General features: G+C 42.2%; 2 protein-coding genes across 4 annotated transcripts; one reads left to right on the forward strand and one right to left on the reverse strand.

Moving 5' to 3' along the window:
• Window positions 1–488: 488 nt before the first annotated feature.
• kdm6bb (lysine (K)-specific demethylase 6B, b) lies at window positions 489–21,051 on the reverse strand. Of its 3 annotated transcripts, none has more exons than XM_083986136.1 (22): window positions 20,905–21,051; window positions 18,445–18,582; window positions 16,099–16,156; window positions 15,286–15,409; window positions 13,872–13,928; window positions 13,365–13,584; window positions 13,005–13,250; window positions 12,720–12,875; window positions 12,367–12,642; window positions 9,562–12,191; window positions 9,326–9,452; window positions 8,782–8,887; window positions 8,045–8,250; window positions 7,104–7,252; window positions 6,946–7,014; window positions 6,697–6,845; window positions 6,472–6,586; window positions 5,324–5,511; window positions 5,059–5,200; window positions 4,838–4,964; window positions 4,558–4,728; window positions 489–3,395 (listed from the first exon to the last, which is right to left on the reverse strand). In XM_083986136.1, exons 4-22 carry the CDS (start codon window positions 15,402–15,404, stop codon window positions 3,372–3,374), a joined length of 5,277 nt encoding a protein of 1,758 aa, XP_083842262.1. In that variant the 5' UTR covers window positions 15,405–15,409; window positions 16,099–16,156; window positions 18,445–18,582; window positions 20,905–21,051; the 3' UTR covers window positions 489–3,371. The 3 variants fall into 3 exon arrangements, with proteins under 3 accessions (XP_083842262.1, XP_083842264.1, XP_083842263.1); XM_083986138.1 differs by having other exon boundaries at window positions 18,445–18,578; window positions 20,905–21,039; XM_083986137.1 differs by having other exon boundaries at window positions 18,445–18,578; window positions 20,894–21,039.
• A 536-nt stretch (window positions 21,052–21,587) lies between these two features.
• LOC310997677 (endonuclease domain-containing 1 protein-like) lies at window positions 21,588–26,983 on the forward strand. Its single transcript, XM_083987464.1, has 3 exons — window positions 21,588–21,610; window positions 25,637–25,875; window positions 26,149–26,983. The coding sequence occupies exons 2-3, from the start codon at window positions 25,690–25,692 to the stop codon at window positions 26,755–26,757; spliced, it is 795 nt and encodes a 264-aa protein (XP_083843590.1). The 5' UTR covers window positions 21,588–21,610; window positions 25,637–25,689; the 3' UTR covers window positions 26,758–26,983.
• The last annotated feature ends 818 nt before the right edge of the window (window positions 26,984–27,801 follow it).

Below are 27,801 nucleotides of genomic sequence, written 5' to 3' on the forward strand. Positions count from 1 at the left end.
AGCTTGATACAAGGAAAGTTTTCTCCCCGGCTTACAGCAGAGCAGAGTGACTGACAGACCCGTGTTTCAGACCAAACACTCTATATAAGTGATTGCTGTCGGAAGATATACAGTAACTATTTAAGACTTATATTAACACAAATATTCCGCTTACTTCTGCTTTAACTAATCAAAATCTATCCAAAACGTCTATCCATTGGTGGATGTTGATGGCAAACCAACGTTGGGTTTTGACATTAACCTGATTTTCATTTCCAACTACAGTACAATCAAACGTCTGTCCAACATTAGAGTCCATTAGAGTCTGTCTTCCTGACGTTACATGGATGTTGAGTGCCGACCGGACATGTGGAAAGGACTAAATCAATCACATCTTCATCTCAACATGAGAAACAGCATCCAGAGAGAGGGAATCAAAGTCAAAGATCCGTGGTTGAATAATTTATCAAAACATTTTATTTTCTTGAACAACAATACAATATGTCACAGAAAAATCACAGAGGGATTTAAGACAGGTCTGGCTCAGGTTTTTCTTCTATGTGAGTTCTTTTTGAAACAATAAGTGCAGCATAAATCAAACCAGTCAAGAGGGAAAAGAGCATTATTACATCCTTCAAATAATATTAATAATGAGGACAAGACACAAAAAACAAAACCCAGACGCCATTAAAAGTCACATCCCTAAAAGTCTCTGCAAAAGAGTCAAGAATTACAACTACTGCTAATGCTCATCATAAAACCACTAATGCCTCACAAGATTATGAATTTCATACAATGGAAATAAAAGTTAAAAAAGATCTTTTATTTATCCTTTCGATACAGTACAAAGACATCATTCCATTTCTGTTCCCAGTAAACTGCGGGAAAATGGTTCGAAGCACCAGCTGGTTGGTTTGAGCTGTGTCAGTTACTTATGTTCATACATCATTATATATGCTGCTTAATGAGGGGGCATTGAGGCAAGGAGGGGTCTAGCACCATGAAATTCAAACCACCCCCCTGATTGCACTTCCCCTATCCACACTTTATGATCATACTACATTTTCAAAATACCTTGTAGCCCCTTATCAAGTGAAGTACCCTTTGAAATGCAATAAATATATAAGAAAACAACCATGTACAGTATAAATAATGTCACAATTTACAATTTTCAAATTTCTCTGTAATTCAAAAATCAGAAACTGACAACAAAAAGAGGTATAAAAGTGGGAAGAAATCCCCATTGCAGTAATTTAACCTAGAATGAAACAGGATATTTTTAGGGTGTATTATAATACAGCAACAACAAAAACAAAAACGACTGAGGTGGACAAATTTGACCACATACAAATTAGATTTTTGATTGAGAACAAAACTACATAAGTCTTCTAGTAAACCTGAAAACCTGAAAAGATACATTATGTACATGAAATGGTGTGCACAGACTAATGAGGGAGGGGGTACGATCTGAAGGTCGTGGGGATTTCATAAGAGTGGTTACACAGCAGTAATACTGAACATCCACCTCAACGACAAAAAATACCTGTGAACACAGTCCGGTGTGGTCGTATGTGACAACCAAATTTCATTCAGTTTGAAGTAGAGCGAGACTATAAACTCACTTAATATCAACTTATTCTGTGAACTACTGTGTGTGTCAGCTAATAATGAACAAAAACTTGCAGTTCCACTAGCGAGTAGTGACCAGTTTATTTTACAGCTCAGTTCATATGCTGGTCATGATTCTATTTAAAATATCAATAATCTATATTAAATGTTATTTAAAAATACTATCAGTCAATATATTTTTAGTTGTTAAAACTAAAATTAAGCGAATGCAGTATACAACATGAAGACAAACACAGTGAATAAAAAACAGTGTCTACAGTGAAAAAACAAACTCAAAATTACAGCATTGGAATTCAAAGGCAAAGTTTGGACTATGTAGCATCCACGTAATGAGAACTTTTCTTTTGAAGGACTGTCTAAATATTGACAGAAAAAGAAAATTGGTCTTATTTTGTCATGTCTCAGTTGATGTGCTCTTTATCATGTTAAACTGGAAGTACAGTATATGAAACCCGTTGGCAGTGCACGGAGCTGAGTCTCATGGACGGATGTGTGGAGCAGAGTGGAAACACTGAAGTGCCCTGCAGTCTGGTCATCTGTTCGCCCTTGTTGGCTTTTGCATTAGAAGATTATGATTGTGTGTCTCTTTGGACGTATGTATTACTTTTTGCAGACTGCAATGGGCACTTCACTGACACAAACAACTATAGTGACCCCGACCTCATACCGCGTCTATGCACACCACCGCGTATCCCGTAAATTCATTCACAATTTACAATTATTTATTTTCTCTGTCATCTAGAAACAAGAACGTAGCAACAAAAGAGGTATAAAACTGAGATTGTTTTCCCATTTCAAAAATAAAAACAACACTATGTCTGTTTTCTGGGTGTATCGTAGTAACCAGACCAACATCTATTTTGCTGGGTTTGTGAAAAAACAAATTTAAAAAACTCACTTTCCCATCTACATACTTGATTTCCAACTAAGAATGAAACCATATTAGTCGTCTAGTAAACCCGTATTTTAGAGACACTGATAAAAATTTTGATTCGTTTTTTTTTAATACTTACATAAAACCTTATTTGTGTGAGTTTAATCCTCTAATTACCTCTCCTCTAAATACAGTTCACAAGGCCAATGTGGTGTACTTCTAGGCTGGTAAAACTTTTTAAGTATCTAACGAGAGTTAATAACATTGGAATAGCACCTCGAAGAGTTTACAGACAGGAGTTACAAATGCCAGAGTTTACCTGAATACCAAACAAAAACAGAAACCAATACGATGCCAAATGTGACAATCAGCTACTTCTCCTGTGAAGCAATTCCCCTGCTGGTACAATAGAATCACAGCAAATTCATGGACATATAGAATAACTAGATTGGTGTAAAAAAGTTCTACTGAATTTGCATAAAAGTACCTGAATTAATACAAAGAACTGGCTACTTGACGCTTTTGAATCACAGCAGTGTCCGTTAAACATATAACCTGATTTTCAGTGCTAGCAGTGCTCACATTGTGTTTCTTTTTCCTTTTTTTTGTCGTTTTTGTTTTTTTTGTACACATCAGAAATGCTTTTCATGAGAAGTACCAGTCTAGTCATTCTATTTTAAAACACACGTCCAATCAGCAGCTGGTATGGGGAAGACAGTGAGCTATAGTTGGATTGGCTGAGTATCCATACCTTATGTGATGTAAACAATACCGAGTAAACGTGATTGGCTGATTCAGAAAGTGTTTGCAGGAATAGATTGCCTTGAAGACAACATTTGTGCTGCCATTAGAGTTTTGGTTATGGCTGAAAGACACCAGGACGGAGTCATCACTTTGAAGGGGGTGATGGAGCCTGAAGAGGAAGAGAAGAGGAAGAGACAGAGCTCAGCTGATCACATGAAAAAGTTGTGTGCATATTAAACCTTCAGTTACAAACCAATCACTAATTAAGAAGACTCTTATATTTCCTGATGTAATTATTTCTATTTTGTGCTGAATTGTTATTTTAAACTTTTGTGGATGAAACCTGTGTTGGTTTGGATTTTGTGGCACTATGTCAACCTGCATATGAATCACCTCAAAATGTACAACAACAATATACATTGTTTGAATGAGTGATGATGATTTTACTGCAGCCACTGATTGAGGAGGCAAACTGTTTGGTCTAAATGAAAAAAAGAAGAGTTAAAGAGTCATATCACATTCTCTTTATATCATTGTTGAGTGTGCTTTTTTAGATTGAAAATGTAAAAGAAGTCATTAGCTTGAGCTCATACTGTAATGAAATTGTTTGGTGAAGCGATGTTAAAAAAAAAAAAATCTCCAAGACAATTGAAATTTACTCTAGTAACAGTAGCTTGTGCAACACTGTGAACAATTAGTTTTCATTAGTGTTTTATGATGGTTACACTTTCATTTCCCACTGGAACAATGTTAATGCCTGTATTACATCAGCATCCTCTGTGATGCATTTGAGAGCTTTTAGTCTGCTCCCAAAGGGAAGACAAACAACAGACCAACATGGAGGTTGTGGAAAGTTGCAATTACAAAGGAAGGGTCAGGTTAGGTTAGCTTAGGTAATTGTATTTAAAGGCACCAGGACAGTCAAAATTGATGACTGTCGTAAAACTTACAATGAACTGAACCTATAGCCTGAAAGACAGGAAGTCTTGCCAGAAATCTAATTTTATGACACAGCATCCACCTTTTGTAGCCCCACCTAATTGACCCTCTTCCAACTTGAATGCAACTGTGTTAGAACTTCTACTAATCACAGTTTAACAGGTCTGCTCATCTTATCTAACAAGAGTCCTAACAGAGTCCTACTACCAAACCTTGGGTGTCAGGGAGGTCAAACTAAATCAGAAGTGAGATACTGTTAGCAATTAAAATATGATCTGGGTGGATTTCAGTTGTACACTGTAGGTGCCTAAGAACTGAGGAAAACAGAGGAACATCAATTAAATGTGCTTTGGCATTAATGTTACTGTAGACAATTAGAAAAAGAGACTGACCAGCGTGAAGCTGTCATAGATTTTCATCAGCTCCTCTATTCGATACTGTTCCAGTATCACGACTCCTGCCAGAGACGGGGCCTTCGCTCGGGCACAGTCCTCACAGTGCACCACATAGGTCTTCTTACTGCTGTTCTCACTGGTCACAAACAGCAGGTCAAACACCTCCAGCTGCACAAACACAATTATGGTCCCATGGTGCATCAGCATCATGTACGGTACACAAATGCATAGTTTCCTTTATGCATATACAGTAAGGCCAGTGGGAAAAGAGACTCACATCACACTCATTGCAGTAGTAGGCTGGCTCATCCTTCACACGATTCTGGTAGCAGATCTTCTTTCCTGCAGCCACCAGCTGGTCTCTCAGAATCTGGATTTGCTTCATGGACTGCATGAGGCAGTATCTGAGAGAGACAGAGAGATATACAGTATATACACAAGCACAAACACACAGATACATATGACATTTGTATACATTTATATAAAGAGACATCTCACTTGATCATCTTGTAGGTATCCTGATCAGTGATCTTGATGGTGCGAGCCACATTCCAGGAAACGTGGATCATGGGAACAATTGACTTAACCTTCTTCACCTCGTTCCACTCGAAGCGCTCCAGGGCAAGTTGATATTGGTACGCTAGGAGAGCAGAAAACACAAACAGAGGTGAGGCCGAAGGTGGACAGCGTATTAAACAGTATATATACGTTGTAAATTGAGACAAAGAGCAACATCTGACTGTCAGTCTTTGCTGTAACTCACAGTTGAGTGGTCCCACGTTCCAGGCGATGTTGTTGCACCAGCCCACTGCCTGGACCCAGTGCACAGTCCCCGCATTAATCCACACCAGGTCGCCCGGCCTCTGAATGAAGCGGTACACGGGAATGTTGGAGCTGTAGAGATCCTCCAGGACTGGCCACCAGGACCCTGTCAGGTAGTCCACTCCATGCCTGAAGGAAACCATTTGAAATAATGAAATGTAGCCTGTACAACACCAGTGGTTTCCAACCTTTTTTGGCTCGTGACCCCATTTTGACATCACAAATTTCTGGCGACCCATCAATCAAGATGCGCCAGCTCAGATATTTTTATATACAGCATTTTATTTGAACTTGATTTATATTCGAGAAAGTGAAAGTATAGAATACAGTTGTTTAAAGCAGAAGTAAGTGATATATTTGTGTTAATATAAGTCTTAAATAGTTATATCTTCCGACAGCAATCACTTACATAGAGTGTTTGGACCGAAATACGGGTCTGTCAGTCCCTCTGCTCTGCTCTGAGCCGAGGAGAAAACTTTTCTCGTATCCTATAGTTTTTATCCAATGAGGAGAGAGAACGGCATGCAGGGCTGTGTGTGCAGCCAAGGGATGCGCCTGAATGTGGTGACGTAGGGACGAGGACTGTTATGGTGCGTTCAAGGCAACTCATATTTTTCCGACCTGTGAAGTCGTACCAGTTCGATCTGGTACATAGACTGTAAAAAAAGACGTACTGGTACGATTTCACGGGTCGGAAGTTACGAGTGGCCGTTATAATGACTTTCACAGGTAAAACAGGTCGGAAAAACACGAGTGGGTTGCCTGGAACGCTACAAAGTCGTAAGTCGTGACTTGAAGCTGTAATTTACGGTTTCAAAAGCCTGCCTGGAACGCAGCATTAGCCAAAACGACCGGATCGCTTACTTCTGCTTTAAGATTGTGTGTGCTGTTTTAATCATAATTTTAAGAATAATAATAATAAGTTAAAAAAATAAACTATTTTTTTGTATCAATTACTAGACATTTCAGGCGACCCCATTTGAATTCCAGGCGACCACACATGAGGTCCCGACCCCAAGGTTGAAAAACACTGCTGTACACAGACCGAAACCTTGAAGCTTTGTGAAATCGGATCGTCTCTTCACTCACTTCTCACAGAATCTGTTGATATCTTCCCAGTAGTTCTCATGGACAGCAAACCACTCACAGTCACCAGGTCCGATATTGATGTTGACGGAGCAGAAATTGTTGTTCTCTTGATGTCCTGGTGACAAATGCAAAGAGTCAGGTCGTTCAAATTGTTTCAACAGACCTTGCTTGTAAAACCACAGGGTTACAGGTGTCCAGCTGTGAGGCTGCTGGACACACACTAACCTGGCGTCCGGCTGCCTGGCACCTTCATGTAGAGCTGGACAGTGTTCATGCCCAGGATGGTGTGGCCAACATGACTGAGCATGTTGTTGCTGGATTCCACTCTCATGAAAGCTGGCAGCTTCAGCAGCTCCTGCAGCTGGGGCTTCCACCTTAAAAAACAAACAAACACAAAAAAACATGTGGGGCAATGTTAAACACCAAGCACCCTGAGTGAGCACAGTTTGAGTGATTTTAATAACATCTTCTCACCTTTTAGGGTCTGAGAGATCAATGTTGGTCCCAAATTTAATGATCTTTCCACCTGTTTTCTGCTCTGAGCTGAAGGAAACAAACACAGTCTGGGCTGAGATTTGTCCGCAGAGTAAAACAGTGAATTCAGTACAAACAGATCCCAGCTATATGCTAACCTGAGCGTGCCGGTGGCAGGAGCAGAGCCGGTGGTTGAGGTGGGATTTCCTTTGCAGCTGGTTAAGGTCAGACCAGCTTTTGCAGGGTCAGATAGGTCTGAGTTCTCGGTCTGCTCTCCTTCCTCTTCATTCTCACTCTCCTTCTCCTCCTGTAACACATCTACATGAGCTTAGCTGACAGGTTGGCCAACTGCTAAAGATTAATACATCATTATCATTTACTTTCAAGGTTGTGGACAAAGATATGCCTGGGGTAAATCATTAGTTATCAGTTTAGACTTCATTAGTCTATACATACATACATACATACATACATACATACATACATACATACATACATACATACATACATACATACATACATACATACATACATACATACATACATACATACATACATACATACATACATACATACATACATACATACATACATACATACAGCATGAACAGATGCCTTATAAATGCAACACTTAACACTTTTGCTTTCTCAACAGTTTGACACACAATGGCCCTTATGCAAGAGCAAACCTGCTGTAAATCGCTAATTTCAGCATGTGTCACCTCTGTTTGAGGAAGGTCCACATAAACTGAAACAGTGGAGTCAACTTTTCAGCAACTTCCATGGGTCTCATATGTAGAAATATTACATAATTTGACATGAAGTTGGTGCTGAAAATAGCTAAAGCAAATTCACTTTTTGTCTTAGGATACAGATATGAAGAAAGTAAAATATTATAATATATATATAATAACTATTTAGATTAAATTAATTCAGATTAAAGCCCATTTATTTCAATTCTAATCAGTGTTTCTTCCTCAGACAGACTTCTACGACAGCTCTGGACAAGCAGGTGTAAGTGAGTCAATGTTGTCTTTAACTACACTTGTGTCTACAGTATGTGTGTGTGCATGTGTGTGCTGTGAGGGAAAATGTCTACCTGTAGGCTCTCCTGGAAGCTGGATGCCTGGTACTGGGCGTATTTGGCAATGGTGGTGTGCGAGCGACTGCTTTCACAGGGCCACGTCTGTGATGAGCCACTGGAGTCCCAGTTCTCATCAGCAGGCTGCTGAACCTGAGTCCTCACTTCCACTGCATGCTCGGCATTGGCCTCCACCAGAGACTTAGTGGAAAACAGACCAAGGTCTACCAGAGGGGAAAAAAAGAGCACAGAACAGACATAGTTATCAGATAACAGCAAATGTCTAACCACATCCTTTACCTGATAATTGTAAAATACACACACTGAAACATGTAAATATATTCAAAGCAGCAAGTCCTCATGCAGCCTCCCAGTCGCCCAGTCATGGCAAGTGATGTGAACTGAGTTGGTGACAATGGGGCTCTGGATGCAGCATTTCTTAGAACCAAGCACACAGTTACAGTCTGGTTTCTACAACCTTGTGGACTGTGGAAAGATGTGGGATTCATGTCAAACACAGGAGCAAGAGAGAGCTGTCCAAAAACCCCAAATATATTCTTTATTGCAGAAATGACTCAGTGTATCAAATGTCTACTACATCTAGAATAATAAGAATGTAATGATACGCCTGAGGAATCAATACTCCTCAATACTCTTTTCCATCCTCTGTCCCTGCTTCCTGTAAATTTCTCTAATCTAATAGTCGGCAATATCAGCAGTGACTTGACTGAGACGAGTGTGGTGGATAAACTTACTAAGGCGGAGGGAGCCGGCAAGTCCTCTGATGACAGTGACAGCGTTTTTGGGATCAGTGCAGAACTGAAGCAGAACCGGAGAGAATGCGTCCCTCTTGCTCTCCAACTACATAAAACAACACAGCAAAGGAATGAACGTGTTTGCCTTAAAAACAAATGGTGGGAAATGTGTGGATGTGATTAAACAAGGTAAAAACAAGTCAGCTCTCCCTGCTGCTACCGAGGAAACGATTCAAGAAATGTTCAGAGTAATTTAAAAAGAAATCAAATAGTTATAATGGTGATTTACAGTTCATACATAAACAAGACTAAGTGCCCGCAGCTCTGAGCCCGTTGTGATTGCTGTAACTAATTAAAATGTCTAATGAATGTCTGTAGCAAATTTAATGGTAATCCATCCAATGGTTAGACTGACTCAAACATAAATGTTAATGAGATCGATGCTAGCATGGCTGAAAACTAGATTTTCAAGATTCGATTCATGATGATATTACTTGCTAGGTTTTTTTTTTTTTTTGGATTATGCCGATCTGTGTGCACTCACGTAGATACTTGGTGTGGGAGGGTTGAGCTTCTCTCGAGGGATGGGGATGTTGATGGCGATGTTAGGTTTGACGGAGAAAGTGGGCAGCAGGTACGACTCCTTGAATTTCCCTTTCACCCTCGTCCCCCTGGGAAGAGATCACAGAATGAAATAAAGATTAACAACTCACCTGTAACGTCCAATCAGAAAAAATTCCCTCCAAGAGCCCATGTTTAACAAAACAACCGAGTACTCACTTGCAAGCTCTGATCACTTCATCTGCTTTGTTTTCGATGCTGAGCTTGGAAAGTGGGATTCTTCTTTGTTCCTCCACCTCTGATATGTTGAATGTTTGTCTCCCAGCGCTCTCCACTTTGATCAAAAGGATCTTTAACTCTTTACACAGGCCCATGGACAGTGCTTTCAGTTTCAGTGGATCGACCGGAGCCACTGAACAGGGAGGTTTACTTGCTGGTGTGGAGACACATAGTTTGGATGTATTGATTGTTATAGTCGACTCTGAGTTTGAGGTCTTGGTATCTGGGTTTCTTGCTGCTGAGGATATCTTATTTTCCAACTCAGTGACCACTTCCTTCTCTGTTGCTACCTTCACCTCCGTGTTCCCACAGTCAGCCTTTTCTCTCTGGATGTCTTTGCTGTGTGGGGTTTGATTTTCCTGAGAAATCTGGCCCTTCATACTTTCTATGAGAGGTCTGGGTGAGCTTTTAGAGATCACCAGCTCTCGGGATGAAGCATCCCTTTCTTCCAAATCGTTAATTTCATTTACTTTGTTCTTAGGACAGATGACACGGCTTTCCTCTGCCTTTATCTTAATCTTGATCTCCCCTTCTCTTCCTCCATCCTTATCCTTCTGTTTTCTTTTTCTGTCTGTATGTCTGTGTTCTGTCTCTTTGCTGTGTTCTCGCTCTTCCTTGGTGGAAACAGTGAGGAGGCCGGTAAAAGAGGATGCATTTGTGGTGGTGAATCTCAGCTCTGCACTCAGCGATCCGTCCAAAAGAGATGACTCAATGCTCTTGGGGAGGTCCTCTGGATTTTTACGCTCTTTTGCATCATCCTCAGTCTTTTCCTGCTTCTCCAGCACCAGGGCGTCCACAGCAGGCTCGCTCAGATCTGTTGGCCTGTGGTGGGATGTCAGAAGTGTGTCTGAGGTAGTGTGAGTCGGTAACTGATTACTGGGGTTGGACGACTCAGTGGGATCTGATTTAGGGGAGAAATCATGATGCTCATGACAGTGGATCTCTGCAAGAGAGGAGGAGTACTTCACCCCACCTGCAGTGATAGCAGGAGGACCGCCGAATGGACCGCCTCGACCTGAGCCCCTCTGGCCTCCGAGAAAGGTGGCCAAGCTCTTGAAGACGTCATCCAGTCCTGCTTTATGGTGGCGAAGCTTATGAAGAAGGGAACCAGAAGTTTCCCCACTGCTGTCCTCTTCTTCATTTTCCTCCTCTGAAATTTGCTCGATTACACAGGGCAGATCACAGAATTCAGACTTGTCACTGTGGGAATAATCAGCTGGGACACTTTCGCAAGGCTCTTTATCGATATCGTCGATGCTCTCGTTGTCCACAGGGGGAGGAGAAAAGCACTGGGTGGGGCTGGGTTGGAGGACAGGTCTACTTATCACTCCCTTTTCTAGTTCATCCTCGTCCTCTCCCAGAACGGACACTGGAGAGCCCTGCCAGCTCAGGACAGGAGGAGTGTTAGCAAGGTTGTCTCCTATTTCCCTCAGGTTTCCCATCACAGCCACAGGCTGGAGATCCGGGGCGTTGAGAACTCCTCCCTGGCCACTGTCTTTGCTGTGGACGGACAGCTCTGAGCTAACAGAACAGGCTTTGCTGAGTGGTGCTAAGGCTTTAAGTAAAAGTGAGGGGAGCGTATCATCAGGCTTTGCTTTCGGTCCCTCTTCTTTTGATTTGGATGTGACGATGGTGGATTTCTTTCTGGTCTTGTTGGAGTTTGTTTTCCTGGGTGGAGGCTGCATTAGTTGATTCTTGACAGGAACATTCTGGAGACTGCTGTTCTTTTTGGACATTTTGTGATTTTCAGCTTTTGAGGACGGTTGTGGAGAAGTGCAGCTGGGATGAGGAGCGTTGGCAGATGGCTTGCGAGGCCCCTCTGCTCGTTCCCTCCTCGCCCTGTGCTTTTGTTTTGTTGTTGACTGGCTTTGATTCTCTGGATTCAGAGTTGTTGACTCCATTTTACTTGTTTTAACTTCTCCGGAAGAGCTGGGGGCTGAGATGGGGATCAGCATTTCCTTTTTTGTTTTCAAACCTAGCTTTCTTTCTCTCTTCAGTGCTTTATCTCTTTTCTTTTTTCTGTCGCCCAACCTTTTCTCATCTTTTTTCTTGCGTCTTTTTCTTTCCTCACCCTTTCTGTTCGTCTCTAGAGTTTCTCCCTTTTTCTCCTTTTTCCCCAGCTTATCTTTTTGCTTGCACTCAGGCTTTTTGTGATCTTCTGACTCCTTCTCAGGCTTGTTTGCTCTGGATCTGCTGTGTGGGAACTGTCGAGAGCACAGGGGCTGCGAGGGCTTTCTGTACTTGGTGTCTGAAAACCTGGATTTTGGACCACTGTGAGATGTCAGAGACGTGGTGGACGTCAGGCTGGGTCTTGGTGCGTGAATGGGGCTTCCCTGGAGTTTCTGCTGTCCACTGAGGCCGGGACTACACTGACGAATGATTAATGGATCTTTTCTGCCACTGGCTGCCGAGTATGAAGAAGGACTGGAAGGAGCTTGTGGACTGCTGGCAGTAGAACCTCCATCTTTAGGACTACAGAGGAGGGATGAGTAGGGAGGAGAGTCTGCACCAGAAGACTTGGAGAGGGCTGGGTCCCTTGAATTTCCTCTTTGATGAGTGCGTTGAGGTTCCTGCAGAGTTAATATTACATTATTAAAAAGTTAATTTAGACTTCTGTTCAAGGATCAAATAATAAATAATGTTATAAGGCTCCCACTAGTCTGTTCAGAAAAAAAGGAGAAGAGCTTTAAATGCAAAACACAGACAGATTTCTGTTTTCATGCTGCTGCTCTGTTTATTTCTTACTGTGCTTTGTTTGTGGTGATGGCTCCGTGACTCCTTCTCCTCCACAGGGTGTAGCGGGGGGTTGTGCTGTAGGACTCTGGGGTGGCCTGTGTGCCGCTGATAATGGTAATGATGGTTTTGGTGGCTGTAAGGCACACGGGTGTGGTCTGCTGGTGAAGACGAGATTTTCCGCTCGACCTTCCCTCTGCTTCCATGATGTGGTGGTCTGCTCTGGTTCAGAGCTGCCAGGCTACTGTTACTGAAGCCATGTCCTCCAGCTCGCAGTTTAGAGGTTTCCTGCACATTTCAAACCCAAACAGGAGATATTACAAAAAGGGAAACTACAATTCTATCATTTAACGGACATATCTCACCTGTTGCTGTGTTGCTGAGGTCCTGTGGTCAGAGTGGTGGCAAGGACCCGCCCTGTCGTTAAGAGGCTTCCAGTCATCTTGGTTGCAGCGGTGGTGGCGAGGCGGTGATGGGGCATGGGTGAGTAAAGGTAAATGCCTTGATCCAGGATGAGATGGCTAAAACAGACAAGCATAAATATTCACATGTCACATGAGATGATTTACCAACGGGTGGTGCTGTTGCACAGAAATGAAATACACTGCATCGATCACAGTTTAGCATCTTTTTTAAAAAGTTTACTCCACCTGATCAGGTCCAGAGTCCCTTCTCCTCTTCGCAGGACAATCTTCTCTTGGGGATAAAGGGTGCTGTGGGGGTGGACTGTGCTGGTGCAACTGGTCCCGCCGCTGATGGAGGGCTGGCCGTTTCCAGGGTCCCGGCCTGTTGTTTATCATTCTGCCTGGGAAGCTTCTGCGACAGTCTTCGGGGGCCCATCTCTCCGGTGGGGACTGGAGCTCCCTGTTGTTGCGATGTAGGCGAGGCCCCCCATGCTAACAGAGAGAGAGAGGAGGAGGAGGAGGAGAGAGAGAAGTAAAATGATGTCACACTTCTAGATGCAAAAACAACATCAACTCTAATATTGCTCCCCGGTCAGCGCTGCGCACCACAGAGTTGCTGACGTTATTGTCCCAGGACGCGTAGCGGTCTCCGGGTCCCGTCAGATAACCGTTGTTGGTGGCGGCTCGGTTGTGGAATGAGCGTGTGGAGTTGTGATGCCAGTTCTGGGCCTCAAACAGTTGCTCTTTTCCGTCCCAAAGACGCAGATTCTGCCTGTGCCCCTTTGAGATACCTTTGTCCTGAACATGGTTCACTGTCCTCTCCCCCCTAAGACAAAGACCAACTGAACTTAGCAACAATGATCATGGCGTACCCAAAAATTAAAAAAACAACAACAACCCCACAGCATGACACAAATGAGACTTAAAATATCTAGTGATTACTCATATACATGATAACATCAAGTTGTATACTGTTGTCTATGTAGCCAAGTGGCCTCAGTAACAAATAGCCTACAAGACAATATATAACTTTAAAGAAAGATAAAGAAAACATGCAAAATCTGACACATTTCCAGTGCAGTGGATGGATGATAAATTATTTGTTACACTCACCTATTATAAAGACGATTTGACAGTGGATGGTGTGATTGATTGCGCCCTCCCTGGCATCTGTAAAAAAAAAAAAAGAAAAAAAAAAGAAAAGCTTAAGTATCGATGTCAAAATGCAGTTCATGTGAATCAAGGAGCTCTTGGGAGCGGTTCTTGCTAGAAGTCAGGTTAGAGCCAAACTTGCTTGTTTTTCTTCTTGACTCTTGACCTCCAGTGTTTTCTTCTCTCTCCCTGAAGTAGTTGCTCTGACTCATGGACACTTCAATGATGGCAGATACTTTGGCAACACTCAAAAATTTGATCTTAGAAAGAATATTTTTCAATGGCAACTCTGGTGGGCCATGATAAACATATTACATAAAAGAAAAATGTCCTCTCAGGTAGAAATTAACATCTTTGACCACATCTAATTGGCATGACTCATTAATTAAAGTGTCTCTGCTAGGATTACTTAACCCCAGACAGAAAGCTATGGTGTCACTATGACACTGTTAAAACAACCTGATAGCTCAATAACTGATGTTGGTTAATTCTGTCTGTAATATAAAAAACTGAGAAATGCATATTGAAGTTTTTAATTTAACCTTCAAGGGAAAAAATCTCTGATTTATTGGTTCACGTGTTGATAGAACTTAGTGACCTACACTGTTGCTTTTTCCCAGAGTAATGCATTATGTAGAGCCTGGAGTCATTCTTCTTCATCAGAGTCACTGTTGCCAAGAGCTACAACCATATATACATTTGTGTGTGTGTGTGTGTGTGTGTGTGTGTGTGTGTGTGTGTGTGTGTGTGTGTGTGTGTGTGTGTGTGTGTGTGTGTGTGTGTGTCTCTGTGTAGTTGCAGTTACAATCACATTCATTAGAGCCTCCCCAGCTGCTGCAGCTCAATAGTCAGACTTCAGCTTCTCTCAGCTGCAGCTGAAGAAATTGGGGTGTTTCATCATTCAACACAGTTGTGTTTGTTTCAACTGTGCAGATGAGTTCATGCTCACTGCTGCAGCTGGAGTAGGAGCTTTTCATGAATATGCTCATCCCATTTTCAGTTAATCAGTCCGCCCCATAAAGTGGTGCTTATCTTATATCAGCCCAGACAACAAAGGCTGGAGTCCCACCTGCTGGAATGACCCTTGTTGGGGAAGTTCAAGTCTTAAGTTGTTCCACTATCCACTCCCACTGGCTATAAATGCTTTTCAGGAAGCCTTCAGTTTTTTTTTAGTTAGGGTACTGTAAGTTTTACTGTAGTCATAGTGGAATTTTTGGCAGGATTTCATAACTTAAGATCATAATGCAAAGAACATATGAGGTTATTTCCTACTTCTGAATTTATATTTGCCCATGTGAATGGACCACTGTCCCTTTAGAAATAAACTCAAACACTGTGGAAACACTTATAATCTCATGTGTATGGTGCTGCTGACCTGTTTGTGTGGCTCCAGACGCGACTGTTTACAGGAGCCCATTGTCCTCTGTTAGGTCCTCCAGCTGGATAGGAGTCCCATGTGTTACGGCCAGAGTACAGCTCTGCTGGGTGATACATGCAGCCTGGAACACATGTGTGGTTTAATGAGTATGGTGTTGTGATTATTAATAAACACATAAATCCGATTTACAGAAGGTATGACTACTTAAGTGCAACACAGAGTACTGAGCCTTTCAACCATTCAGCTCTTAGCATGTGCAGGAGCGATTTCCACCACACTGCACTGCACAGTTTTATTTTTGAGTAATTCCTACGCTTACATGATGCGGGACAAAATTGTGTGGATCTTAAAATATTCCTTGACGCTGATTCAGAAAACTACTTGACTCACTGACTTATTATTTTGAAATGGCCTCAAGGGAAGAACCCCCTAATCAATTAAAGTAAAATCCAATTATAGCAGCAAGTGAACACTCACAAAACACAACATGGAGAAACTCACACGTGGGTAAATTCAGAGTTTGATGACATTTCAACCGTGCAAAACAAATATGTACCCTTCACTTTCTGTTGTACTCACTATTTGGTGCATGTGGTAAATGTTAAATACATGCACACACACACCTTTCTTTTAATAGATTTGTACCGACAGGTCATTCACATGTTGTACTACCTTGCTCTAACCCCCTAGTCACCCTCAAACAGATATTAAAAGCAATGAGAGTAGTTGTTTTTAGACCGCATGAACATTGCAAACACATGCACACACAGTACAAATACAGAAAGACAGAAATAAATGTGTTGTGGTTACCAGTCTTGGTCTGTATTTGAGAGGCCCTCCACTTCACACCTGAGAGCAAAACAACAGCCTGTGGACAAGACACATGTTTGAGAGATACGATCTGTGTGTGACTTGAACTGAATTAAGACAAACATGCATTTCTATATATATACATACAGTTGTTGATTTCTTCTGGTTTCATGACAAACAGGCTTTGTATTATTCTTGTGTGTGCGTGGTTTACGTCAGCACCAAAGTGTCATTACAGTAGATTTTATTTCCTCATGCTGCATGTTCCGCTGCTCTGTATCTGTTCAGTGGTCATATCATCAGTCAGCCAGAGCTGCATTGTGCATTCTGTCTCTCTAATCGCTGCTTCCCAGCAGCCACCACAGCCAGTGGCTATCCAATGATGAAAAAACACAATAGTAAGACGAAGGACCATGGCAACCTCCCTTTAAGAGCAAAGAAGGAGAGAAGAATCATGGCAGGCAGTGCTACTGCAGAGTTTTTCTTTCCCCTGATTCCTTAATTCTTAAAGAGGACTGGTGTTGAATGTGTTTCAGATCAACATGGATAATCTATCTTCTAGACCTACGCCTTATTCCCTTTCTTTGCTTCAAGCCCACAAACTTCCAGAGTCAGAGTGAGATCTACAGCTGCCCGCTGAAAACCAAAGCACTATCGAGTTTTGTGTTTCTGCTGAGACTAAAATTGCTCTCTTATTGTCTAATCAAAATTTTTAATTCCAAGTCTCCTGCTCTGCCAATTTTCATTTTCGTTGATTTTTTCCCTTTGTTTAAAACTCCATGGTTTCCGTACTCGCTCTTCTACTGACGACAGAAAAGATCTCTCATTGTCTCTATTGTTACTGCTCAAAATTTCATCACCTGCTACATTGTGAACTGACCTTGCAAACATCAACTTTGAATTGGTGCACCATTCATAGGTCACACCTCTATACTTATTTCCGACAGCTATTTATACATACTATAGTGAAAAACCACTGCGCAACATTTACCACTTCCCCAGAGGTGCGTTTGTTTCTCAGGAAAGTTTGTTCCATGGAGGGTTGTCTGTGGTTAAGACGGTTGCAGTTGCAGTGTAAAAAACCTTTTTCTAAGAGCTGAATGAGTGAAGTGAGCAGCCTCTTCCTGGTCGTCCATTTCCGACCAGTTGCTAGAGCAACTAAAGCCAGACAGATCTTACTGCTGTGGCTTTAGGCCTTTTAGAAATCGACTACATTTAGATTTATTTTTAGAGTAGGAAGAAGACATGAGAGGCCTTTATGTATGTACAGTATCCACTGCTACATTCAGTAAAATAAGTCTACAGCGTGTGCCATAGGTCGCTATATAAAGCTGTACAATAGACAAAAATGTCTGGTAATATCCACACTAATCCTCATATCTCATGTTCCACTAAAATCGGCTTTTTGAGAGGCTAGTTTTATGAGCGCCTACACTAATGCTCCAATAACCTCTTCATCACTGGACAATACTTTGCGTTGAAGCCGTCTCTGCTCAGGATCTTGTTTGGATGACTTCATTGTTAGACTTGCCTGTTTGGATTTGACTCCCAGAATGTGTTAATGTCACATCACTGTTAATCTTTTTCACGCTTACAACTAATGTGTTTCAACTATGTTTGTGTGGAGCTGCAACATTTCCACACACACACACACAACATTACACAGACAGACAGACAGACGGATAGCACACACTGCTGTTACAGCGTTGTAGTGAGGGAGCCGTCAGTCAACAACAGCATTTGACTCCACACAACAATGGCTCACTTCCTCCGGTATTTAACCCTTCTGTGCAGGGGTCATTTGAAACATCTGGACTTCAGCGCAGGGGCCCAATGATGTCATGTGCAAAAGTGTTTAAGTTTCTGTTGCTTCATAGTGAAATGATCTTAAAGAAAAGAAATGTGCACTGCAAACAGCACAGTAAGTGGTAGCGTATGGTGTTGAATTTCTGCTGCATAACATCTTTAAAGATATTACAGTACTATGGGTGATTTGTACAGTGATGCAGTTGTGCATGAATGATGCTTTACAATTAAAACACTTCATTGCTTCCAGTAGTGGATGGTTGTCACCTTATCATAGACTAAACCTGCTGTTTGCACCTCTCAGTATGCTTTCTCTCCTACCTCTTGTCACCAAGGAAACCCTGGTCATCTCTCACGGGGAGAATGGAGCAGGGAATAACCATGCATTGACTGTGCTCAAACTCCCATTCAGCTGTCCAACCTTTTACAGTTTCACCAAATGAATCCTGTTTGCCGAGTGTTACTGTGACCTAATAGTGTGTTTATGTGTTTGGGTTTGTGTGTGTGTGTACATGACACATGGCTTTTAACTAGTCTTACCTTGCAATGAGCACTGAGAGAAAAGGGAGAGAGAGACTCTCTGGTCCAAATTCAATGATGCCGCCAGTCAGGAATAGAAAGACAGCAGACCTGTGCAGTCTCAGATCCCTTTAAATAGACATGCTCATCCTCCGCTAGCTGGTAAACACACACACACGGTGGAGAGAGAGAGAGAGAGAGAGCGAAAGAGGAAATACCAGTCATTTGGTGCACACATGTACAAGATAGGAGGGTTTTATTGTTTCAAATCAAGGACAGTATCTCTTCTCCATCCCTCAGGTATCGCTGCCATTCTCTTCTTTTCTATTCTCGTCTCTCATCTCGACAACACATGCTGTCACACACATCTGCACTGTTGCATTACTGACCCTCTACAGACAAAGAAGGGGAATGAAATGAGATGTAAGAAAGAGGAAAGAGGAAGGTTGGACCAGTAACCTTTGACAGGCTGGCAGGCTTTCTTTCTCTCCTTATGGCCCTGCCCCTTTGCATTTTGCTATCTTCCCTACTTGTTTCAACAAGGCTTCTTTTCTTTCTTGATACCCAATATGCCAGCCTCCTTCCTTCCTTTCTCTTTCAGGCTATGTGCATGGCTCTGCCTATGCCTCACCCTCCCTTTTCTCTGCACGCTGTGTCCTTGTATCCCTGGCAACCGATGATATCATTTAGTCCAGAGCTGGGAGCAAGGCCTCAAGCAAGGAGGGGAGTGTTTGCATGTGTGATTATAACATGGAGAGAGAGGGAGGAAGAGAGAGAGAGAGGAGAGGATTTAATGTATACTTCTACATTCCTCTCTGCTTCCTAACTGCTCACTCGTCTCAGATGTCTGCAGCATTTGTGCAGCAGCTCTGTCAGCTGAATAAACACATTCAGTGAGTAGTGAAGAACCGCTTCTGATCTTAAAACACACTTTAATCTGTGTCCTCGTTTGGACAAATCAACAGTTTGTCACATTCTTGCACATCTCATACCATCTGGAGCTGCTTGCTAGCTGCAGTGAACCACTGCAGATGTGCATCTCTCGCTGAGACTTTATGAGCATGTGTGTGTCTGTGTGTAGTATGTGTGTGTGTGTGTGTGCGTGTCTGTGTGTGCGTGTGTGTGCTTCCTATACCATAAAAGGAAGGATGGGCTGCACCAGACCAGACCTGTCTCTGGTGGCTCCTCGACTAGCTAACACGAGGAACAGAGACATGAATAGAGCAGATGGAGGCAAAATGAGAAGCTACTGTACAACATAGAGACGGACGGAGGCTGCACAGACAACCCACCCTGAGTGCATGCACATGTATGATATTATTGGATATAGGCCTGAAATAGCGTCACCATCACGGGGAAAGAAAGCCGAATATCAATCACATTTCTAAAAATAACATCCCTGCAGCCCCGCTTCACTCTGCTCTATCCCCTTCTCCCTCTCCAACAGCAGCTTCTCCCAGTGTATGCTCCATAAAGCACAGCCCTCTGAGGGGTACTGGAATGTACCAAGGCAAGGTCAAGAACAAGAAAGAGGGGTGTCTTTTGCAAACAATGCAAAAAATGTACAGCTTCTTTTGAACAAAGACAATGAAGCAGGTTAACAGATCTGAAGAAGACACCTCATGTGTCACGTGTGCGTGTGTGAGCCAGACAGCTGGTTTGTGTGGTAAATGGTAACCTACAATTGCACATCCGGGAGGGTTACCAAAGCTGGCAACTGAAAGCATACACTGGGTTCATGTTGCACGTTTAGTGACAATAACCCCAGATGTCTTTTGTTTATTCGGTTTCAAACAGTGTGAAGATGTGGGAGTCAAACAGTTGAGCCAACTATTTTATAAAAAAAAACCCACAACAACAGTGTGCGAGAGAGTGTGTGTTCAACAAACTGAGATGAACTTTCAGTGGAGCCGAGTACTGTACAGCCTGTGACACAGTTTAGACATCACTCTACTAGGAGATTAATCATCACACTTAGTCACACTGAGGCTTCTGACTATAGTAAACCTGCCTCAAATACACACACATTAACCACACACACACACACACACACACATGCAGACATGCTCACGTGCAGACACAGTGTGCAGAAATGTGAAATGATGAATGTATTTAAGGGAGGCTTGGAGGTTACACTTGTGGTTACATTTGGGCTCTGATGAACTGTTGAACATTAGCCTGTGTTTGTGTGTGCATGTATGTGTGTGCGTGTGTGCGTGTGACAGAGAGAGAGGGAGAGAGAGAGCTTCATGCATGAATGTGCAGCACAGTCTGCAGACACACTGCAGTATGTTCAGATCATTCAGAACAATGACACACAGAAAACACACAACAATCCAAAAATGTAAACAGCACAGCACGGAAAAGAAACACCAACACACACATTCACACTTCTCCCACACTGGACAATGCATGCAGTATATTTCCATTCAGCCATCAGCAGAAAGCCAATCAAGTTGCCCCTTTGTACCTCTCTTTTACCTCTTTTGTTGTCTTCTTTCTCTTTGGTCCACACGCCCCTCTGCTCCCCTTTTCCTCCCTTTCACTCCTCGCCACCTTGTCTCACCCGATCCTCTCCTCTGTCTCCTTTCTTCCCCTCTCCTCCTCTTCCTGTTTCCTCACTCCACTCTCTGATGCTTGGGCTCTCATAGCAGACTGATCCATGTGCAGAGACCGACGGGGGCGGGGCCAGCCAGCTGCCAATCACGGGACATGCACCAATGAGAGGGCAGGATCTCGTATCTCTCACATTTTGCAGTGAACAAGAGGAGGCAGGAGGAGGGGAAAAATAGCAGACAGAGAGGCATGGAGGGGCTCTTTATTTCTCTTCCTCTGTGTGTGCGTGTGTGTGTGTTTGGTGTGTGAGTGTGTGTACAGTATGTGTGTGAGTAAGTGAGAGTTGGAACATGGCCAGTACAGTAGAGGAGATATTTTAAATCTCCCCACAGCTGTAAAAGAATCTCTTCAAGCTGTTTCAGACATGTTTTCATCCATTGCCACTGCAACTTTATACACACACGCCTCATGCACGCTGTCATGCTGCCAACATTTTTACATTCACTTTTTACATGCTCAAAAAACAAGATGTTTCACAACTTAATCAATCACAATAGTCATCGCAGTATCAGTGCAAATCATGTACACGTTTCTCTTATTTCAGAGGAGCCTGCTGGAGCTGAACATTCAGGTATGTTTTTGGTTGAATTGGGGGAGAGAGGCAGAGTGAAATGGTGACAGACGGGCTGCAAGTGTTGGCTGAGCTCAAATGTCAAGTGACAGGATAACCAGGGGAGGTGGGGCTTACAGCTCCTGGTTCATGAGGGAGGGCCCAGTCTTTGTGGCTCAAAATGCAAAACCCCCACTCGCCCCTCTGCACGTTTCACCCATCAGCAGGCAGCATGAAGCAGGCAGAGCTGTCGGCCCTGAGAGCACAGCTAGATAGACCTGGACATGACAGAGGGAGAGATGATGAGGACCCTGTATGAGGAGTGTGAGAGGGAAATGGTGGAAGCAGACTGCTGACAGATTTTTTTTTTTTTTTTTTTTTTTTGCCTCAGAAGTGCCTTAGCAACAGCCCCCGATCAGCTCAAACTCCATTGGTCAGTGCTCAAACCCATGTGGGGTATTTGGACCAATCAGCGAGCTTTGGTGCAGAACTAAGTGGGGGGGAAAGCTTCACAAACCAGAATATCTGCTAAATGACGCCCCCTGGTGGCTCAGTGAAGACCTAGCAGCTGTGTGCGGTTTACAGTGGCAGCTGCTGTTTGCACAGTTCCCAGCAAAAACTGAAAAATCTGTCACATTTGTTTGTCTGAGGATGAGCTATGGTACCAAGCATTTTACACATTGACCATGAACTTCAGAATTAACTACGCACAACGTATTAAAGTAAAAGTTGCATTATTGAACTCAATTTTAATGTGACATCAAATGCATTATTTCTGCCTTTTTTCCCCACATTTCATTCACAAGTAACTAATATCCTAAGTATATCAGCATTTTTAAAACCACACTACTTATCATATCAAACATAATACTAATAAACCTCGAAATACAGTCTATCAACGGCCAGTGAGGAATCTCGCCCCTCATCCAGAAGTAACAGTCTTAACAAGCTGGATTAATGATTAATAAACATCAGTATTATTTAAAAACTCCTACATGAGATGTGTTGTTCTTCAACGTTTCAGCTGGTGGATTTCAGGGAGCAGGAAATGGGAACAAGCAACAACCAAGCCTACACTGCTCCCAAGTGGACTATATGTGTTACCACATGATAACTTAACTGGAGTCTATGGATGTACAAAATATGACGTAGACAGCAGTATTACAGTAAAATCTTTAAGTAAAAACAATTATGTGCTGAAAAGTACAAACATTGTTGAATACAAGTATGCAACAATGAATTATCATACTGTATTCTAAAATCACTAGATGATGGAGCAAATGGTATCTAGTGATTAATCATGGATATAAGACAATCTATCAAATTACTTATCTATGAATTTCCTCACATGTCTTCCTGATGATGTGTGAACATTTTACATCGACTGACCACATTTCCAAGCAAGTCAGACAAATGCAGGCTATACAGAGATTTATAACGATTATGTCAGTGAAGGACTCTGTGTGAGAGGAACTCTAGATCATGTTGATTTACTTGACAGCCAAAGAAATCAACAAACAGACATGCAGGCAGGGGAAGTGGATGGAGGTGCAAATATCAACGTCACTCAACTTTTCTACACTGAGTTATTTATCAGTCAGACTTGTGATAAACAAAACTGATCTATTTTCTTACAGATCCTGCTGTGACCCACAAGGACAGTTACAAAAACATGTTGCAGGTCTTTAGTGATGACCAGTTATATTTTCTACTGACGAACTGATCAACATGAAACTCAACAGCAGGAAAAAGCTCTGCCTCCTCCACTGAAGCCGGAGCAGCAGAGGGCAGCTGAGCTGGCTCTGCACTCAGCCTGAATTTATAATTTTAATTGGTAAAAATGCTGACAGCTGAAAAATGTCTGTTCACATAACCGCATCATCAGCCCCAGCCACATAAGTTATGATTGCCATAACTCAAGATTAGATCAGAGAGGCAAGCTGGTCCCTCGATGAATAACAACACTCAGTCACTCAAACTGACTTATTAGGGCAGTGAAGGATTGTTGCTCCAGTTAATCTGACAAACAGTTTCCATTTGCATAAGACTGAATTGACCAGAGGGCGACACAGGCCAGAAACAGAAGCTCCAGCTACCTTAACCAATGCAGAACACTTGATTTCCTTTAGGACATTTAGATCAATGGATCCTAATCTTGTAGTTGGACCACCATTCACCAGTTGGACCACCAACCTGGCTCCAAACTTACTTCTGGATATCTAATTCAACTGTATATGCATTACTTTTAGTTATTTATGTATTGTAGCTAGCTAATTCAAAATAAATGTTTCCACTTCTTTACTTGCTTGCTAAGTTGCAGATCTTGACGTTTAGGTACAGCTGATTGTGTGGATGCATTTTCACAATTCCAGTTGTTTTTTTTTTCAAAGCACTTGAGCTACTCCACGCAAGTGCAGAAGTGCTTTACCCCCTGCAATATGAGTAACCCCCGATCAGGAATCATGATTTAGAGTAGACCATTCATCTTCTTCAGAGTGTGTTATAAGATCAAAGGTCACATTGGACAAAAAAACATTTGATCAACATCAAAATCTTGGTGGTCTGTGTAATTAGAGAGGAAAGATACAAATAATCAACTTGGGTCAAGCTGTTATGAGGGACGCTGGACAAAGAACCTACAGGAAGTGGTTTCAGATGGATTAATTGCTCGGTACACAGTGAGCTGCCAAAATAGGTCAAGCACACATTGGCGGGATAAAGTCACTTCCTCTGAAATACTTCTACTTCACTACAAATGATGTTTGTTGACTTTCTCAGAAGCACTTCGACTGTATTATATCCTTATTCTGCTTCTTCCTATTCATCATTATCTTCAACAATGCCTCCCAATTTATTAGCTTTTACTTGTTTAATAAAACAACACTCCTGCTCCAAATAAACTCCATCTGTACAAATCATTTAAATTGCTTATTTTGATTATGACTATTGTTAGACAGACTTATTTTTTTTAATTGCATTTCAGGATTAACTGGTGTCTTCGATGTAATAGTAGTAGTAGTATGAGCAGGCATTTAAGCACACATCTTGACTTGTAAATGTCTAGTGTAGTACACATACACTCACAATGTTTAACTTATTAGCTTTATCTCTCTTTGGCTCATTGGCTTATCCACCATTCACAGTGAGTAGCAGCATACAGTAGTACCCATGAACCACACCAGTCTCTGTAGGCCTTTTGTTCATCACTTGGACAGATTAGACACTTTTGCATTTTACTTTTACATTGATAGCACATACAGTATGTCCTATGCCACTGTCCTGTGTTTATTACACAGCAGAATTCAATGAGAGTGAATTCCAGTTAGGCTATAACTTAAAAAAAAGGCTAAAGCATAAACTTACGATGCTCATTTTCAGTGGAGGAAAAACATCTTGTGAGGTCAGAAGGTTTTTGCAGTTATTTTGGCAGGTATTTTAGGGCTTTACATTTTGTGCCAAATGGAGGCTTCATAACTCTAGTGATTAAAGTGTTCTAGTTATTATGAGTTCCCTTTGCTAAAGCAGAATAATGGCCTGGTAAAAGATTTCTGACGATGCAGAACTGTCTTGGAAACCTTAACTCTGACGGCCCAAGACGGAGGGCATCAAGAGTAAAACCTTCTGCCAAATTAAATATGTGGATGGTGATGCTGTGGTGACTCTGTAAGTGGGTTGCTGAAGGATAACAGAAACACATTAAACACTTGTTTGATTGCACCATCAGTAGGCTATGATATAGCCGGCCACCTAAACTACATCTGTCATGCTGTTTTAAATAATTTGAAGAAACTAGATTATAGTAATGCCGTGAGCTGCACATCCACACCCACATGCGCGAGGAGGCCGGTCGTACGGTCACACACACTGCTTGCTTTGCATATCTGCACTGTGACATTTAAATCATAACTGAGAAACACCTTCAGTCATTGTTTAGCAGAGGACGCCACAGTAGGAACACGCTGAGGACGCTGACGTTATTGACCATGAATATGCCAACTCCATTCATTTTCGCTCTTTTCTCTTTCTGTTTTTTGCCTCTGCTCTCAGCTACGGTCGTTCTAGATTTTAATCACGTCGAGAGATGCAAGGACTCCCTGTATATGGGGACACCACCACGGGGGATCATCGACGTACACCTGAAGAAGATCTGCCAGCGTTACGCAGACAAACCTCGGTATGTGACCCTGTATGACCCTCACAAGAGGATCCCGGTTTACTCAGCTTACACCTTCAAGAAAACAGAGGGGGACAGACGTGTGGACTACCCCTGGATGTATGAGCCACAGGTCAGACTTGTCTTCTCACTCTTTTACTGGCTGACACTCTTACATCTGTTAATTCTTCCACTATGACCATTGTTTCAACAGATGGTTCACGGGTAAGTTAAAATGTCTTTCAAAGAAGACTTGGCAGCAGCTTAAGTAGGTAATAGATCTACTCTAAAAGAAAGAGGGAGCAGAGAATGGGGGAACTCAGAGGCCTCACAGACAATACCGGCCTTGTATTATTCCCCAGCAGATCAAAGGCCTGCTGTAACTGCTCCTCTTTTGTCTCCCCAGCTGGCAGAAATCGATGGGAATGGGAACATGCTGCCCTTCCCCACGGGCTACCTGCACATGAAGTTTGAGGACAGCCAAGCAGTTCTGGATGACTACTCTGATGTGGTCTTCTACGAGAGAGGTCACCTGAACCCAGATCAGCACCAGTCCGGCCCTCACGACCGCGCGGCCACCTACACCCTGACCAACGTGGTCCCAGAGATCAGGGAGTTCAACATCGGCCCTTGGCGTGAGTATGAGGAGCGGATTCGGATCCGTCTCAACAACTTCTGCCGCGGCACCGCCTACATCGTCACCGGAGTGACCACCAGAGGCAACATGATCCGACGCAACAACCAGGACCGCGTGGCCATCCCCGAAGACGTGTGGTCGGCCTACTGCTGCACCGACTACGACCGCAACTCACCCCACGACGTGCGCATCCGCTTCCCCTCCCACGCAGCCTTGGCCAAGAACGCCAAAGAGGGCAACAGCGTTCACGAGATGCCGGTGCAGGAGCTGGAGATCTTCCTGAAAAATAACATGGATGTTGACCAGAACCTTCAGCTCTTTTATGACAACTGCATCTCTCCCTCACCTCTGCCCCTTTACCTGCAGCACACTATCTGAAAGCTTTAGATTCGTGAATAACAGTAGAGTTTGTGCTTTGCTTGCTACATGTGTGTGGTGCCCATTTAAACATTTCCTAGTAGCTCAATTACTCTGGTAAAAGTTCTTGAAGTTCATAAAAACTTGAAAATAGTAAAATAGATTAACTGTTCTTTCTTTTAATACTCTCTGGATTAACATGTAGCCTACTTCCATCATATCTCGAAATGATTTTATATTTTACAAGAGAGCTACTTTGTTGGAAGAAGAACAGATGTGTGGGAGGTTATATGCAAATTGGCTCATATAATAAAATATTACATTTACTTGCCTACATTGTGTTTTTGTTACTTATACTGCATGTGAAATATGTCCTGTATAAGATATTGATGCTGGGTTGAACACAATTTGTTTCATGTATGTAGTGACAAAGGTATATACAGTATATAAAAAAAACACAAATATGTGAGAGGAAAGGGCAGAAAAGTCCTCTGTTACTGAGGTTATTTTTTTGACATTCTTAATATGCATGGGCATTAAAGACATTAGTCGAAGTAAACTTAGACATAACAACCTTTAAATTCTTGAGCATATGTGAGTTTGAATGTCTAATCAGTAGTAAAAATTAACTTTGCATTTTTATGGCTTTCTGATGGGTTTTAGTGTCTTTAATCATTTAGTTCATCTGCTTGTAATAAAAGCCTTTTGAATATAACAGAAAAAAAATCCATAGACAGTTGCATGAATATGTTGCAGAGTTCTTTAAATTTTTAATATAAAAGTTTTTAAGTTGTTAAAAGGGATTTGAGAACCATAGCAAACTTACCATCACATTTTATCATTTAAAAGACAGTGAGAATAGCATTTGCAAAATTAAAATATTTGAAAAATTAAAAATGTTAATCTATTACCTTTGTGAATGAGTCATCATAAATCATATTGGACTTTTCACGTATTAAAAAGTAGTTTTGGTATTATGTTGTTGCTGAATATATCTCTTCTTTATTTGGAAATCCAAAAGAGGAAGCTACTTCCTCCCAGACTGTAAGGGCATGAAGGCTGAGT

This window comes from Trachurus trachurus, assembly GCF_905171665.1.
Source record: "Trachurus trachurus genome assembly, chromosome: 14".
In the NCBI taxonomy this organism is placed as follows: Eukaryota; Metazoa; Chordata; class Actinopteri; order Carangiformes; family Carangidae; genus Trachurus; species Trachurus trachurus.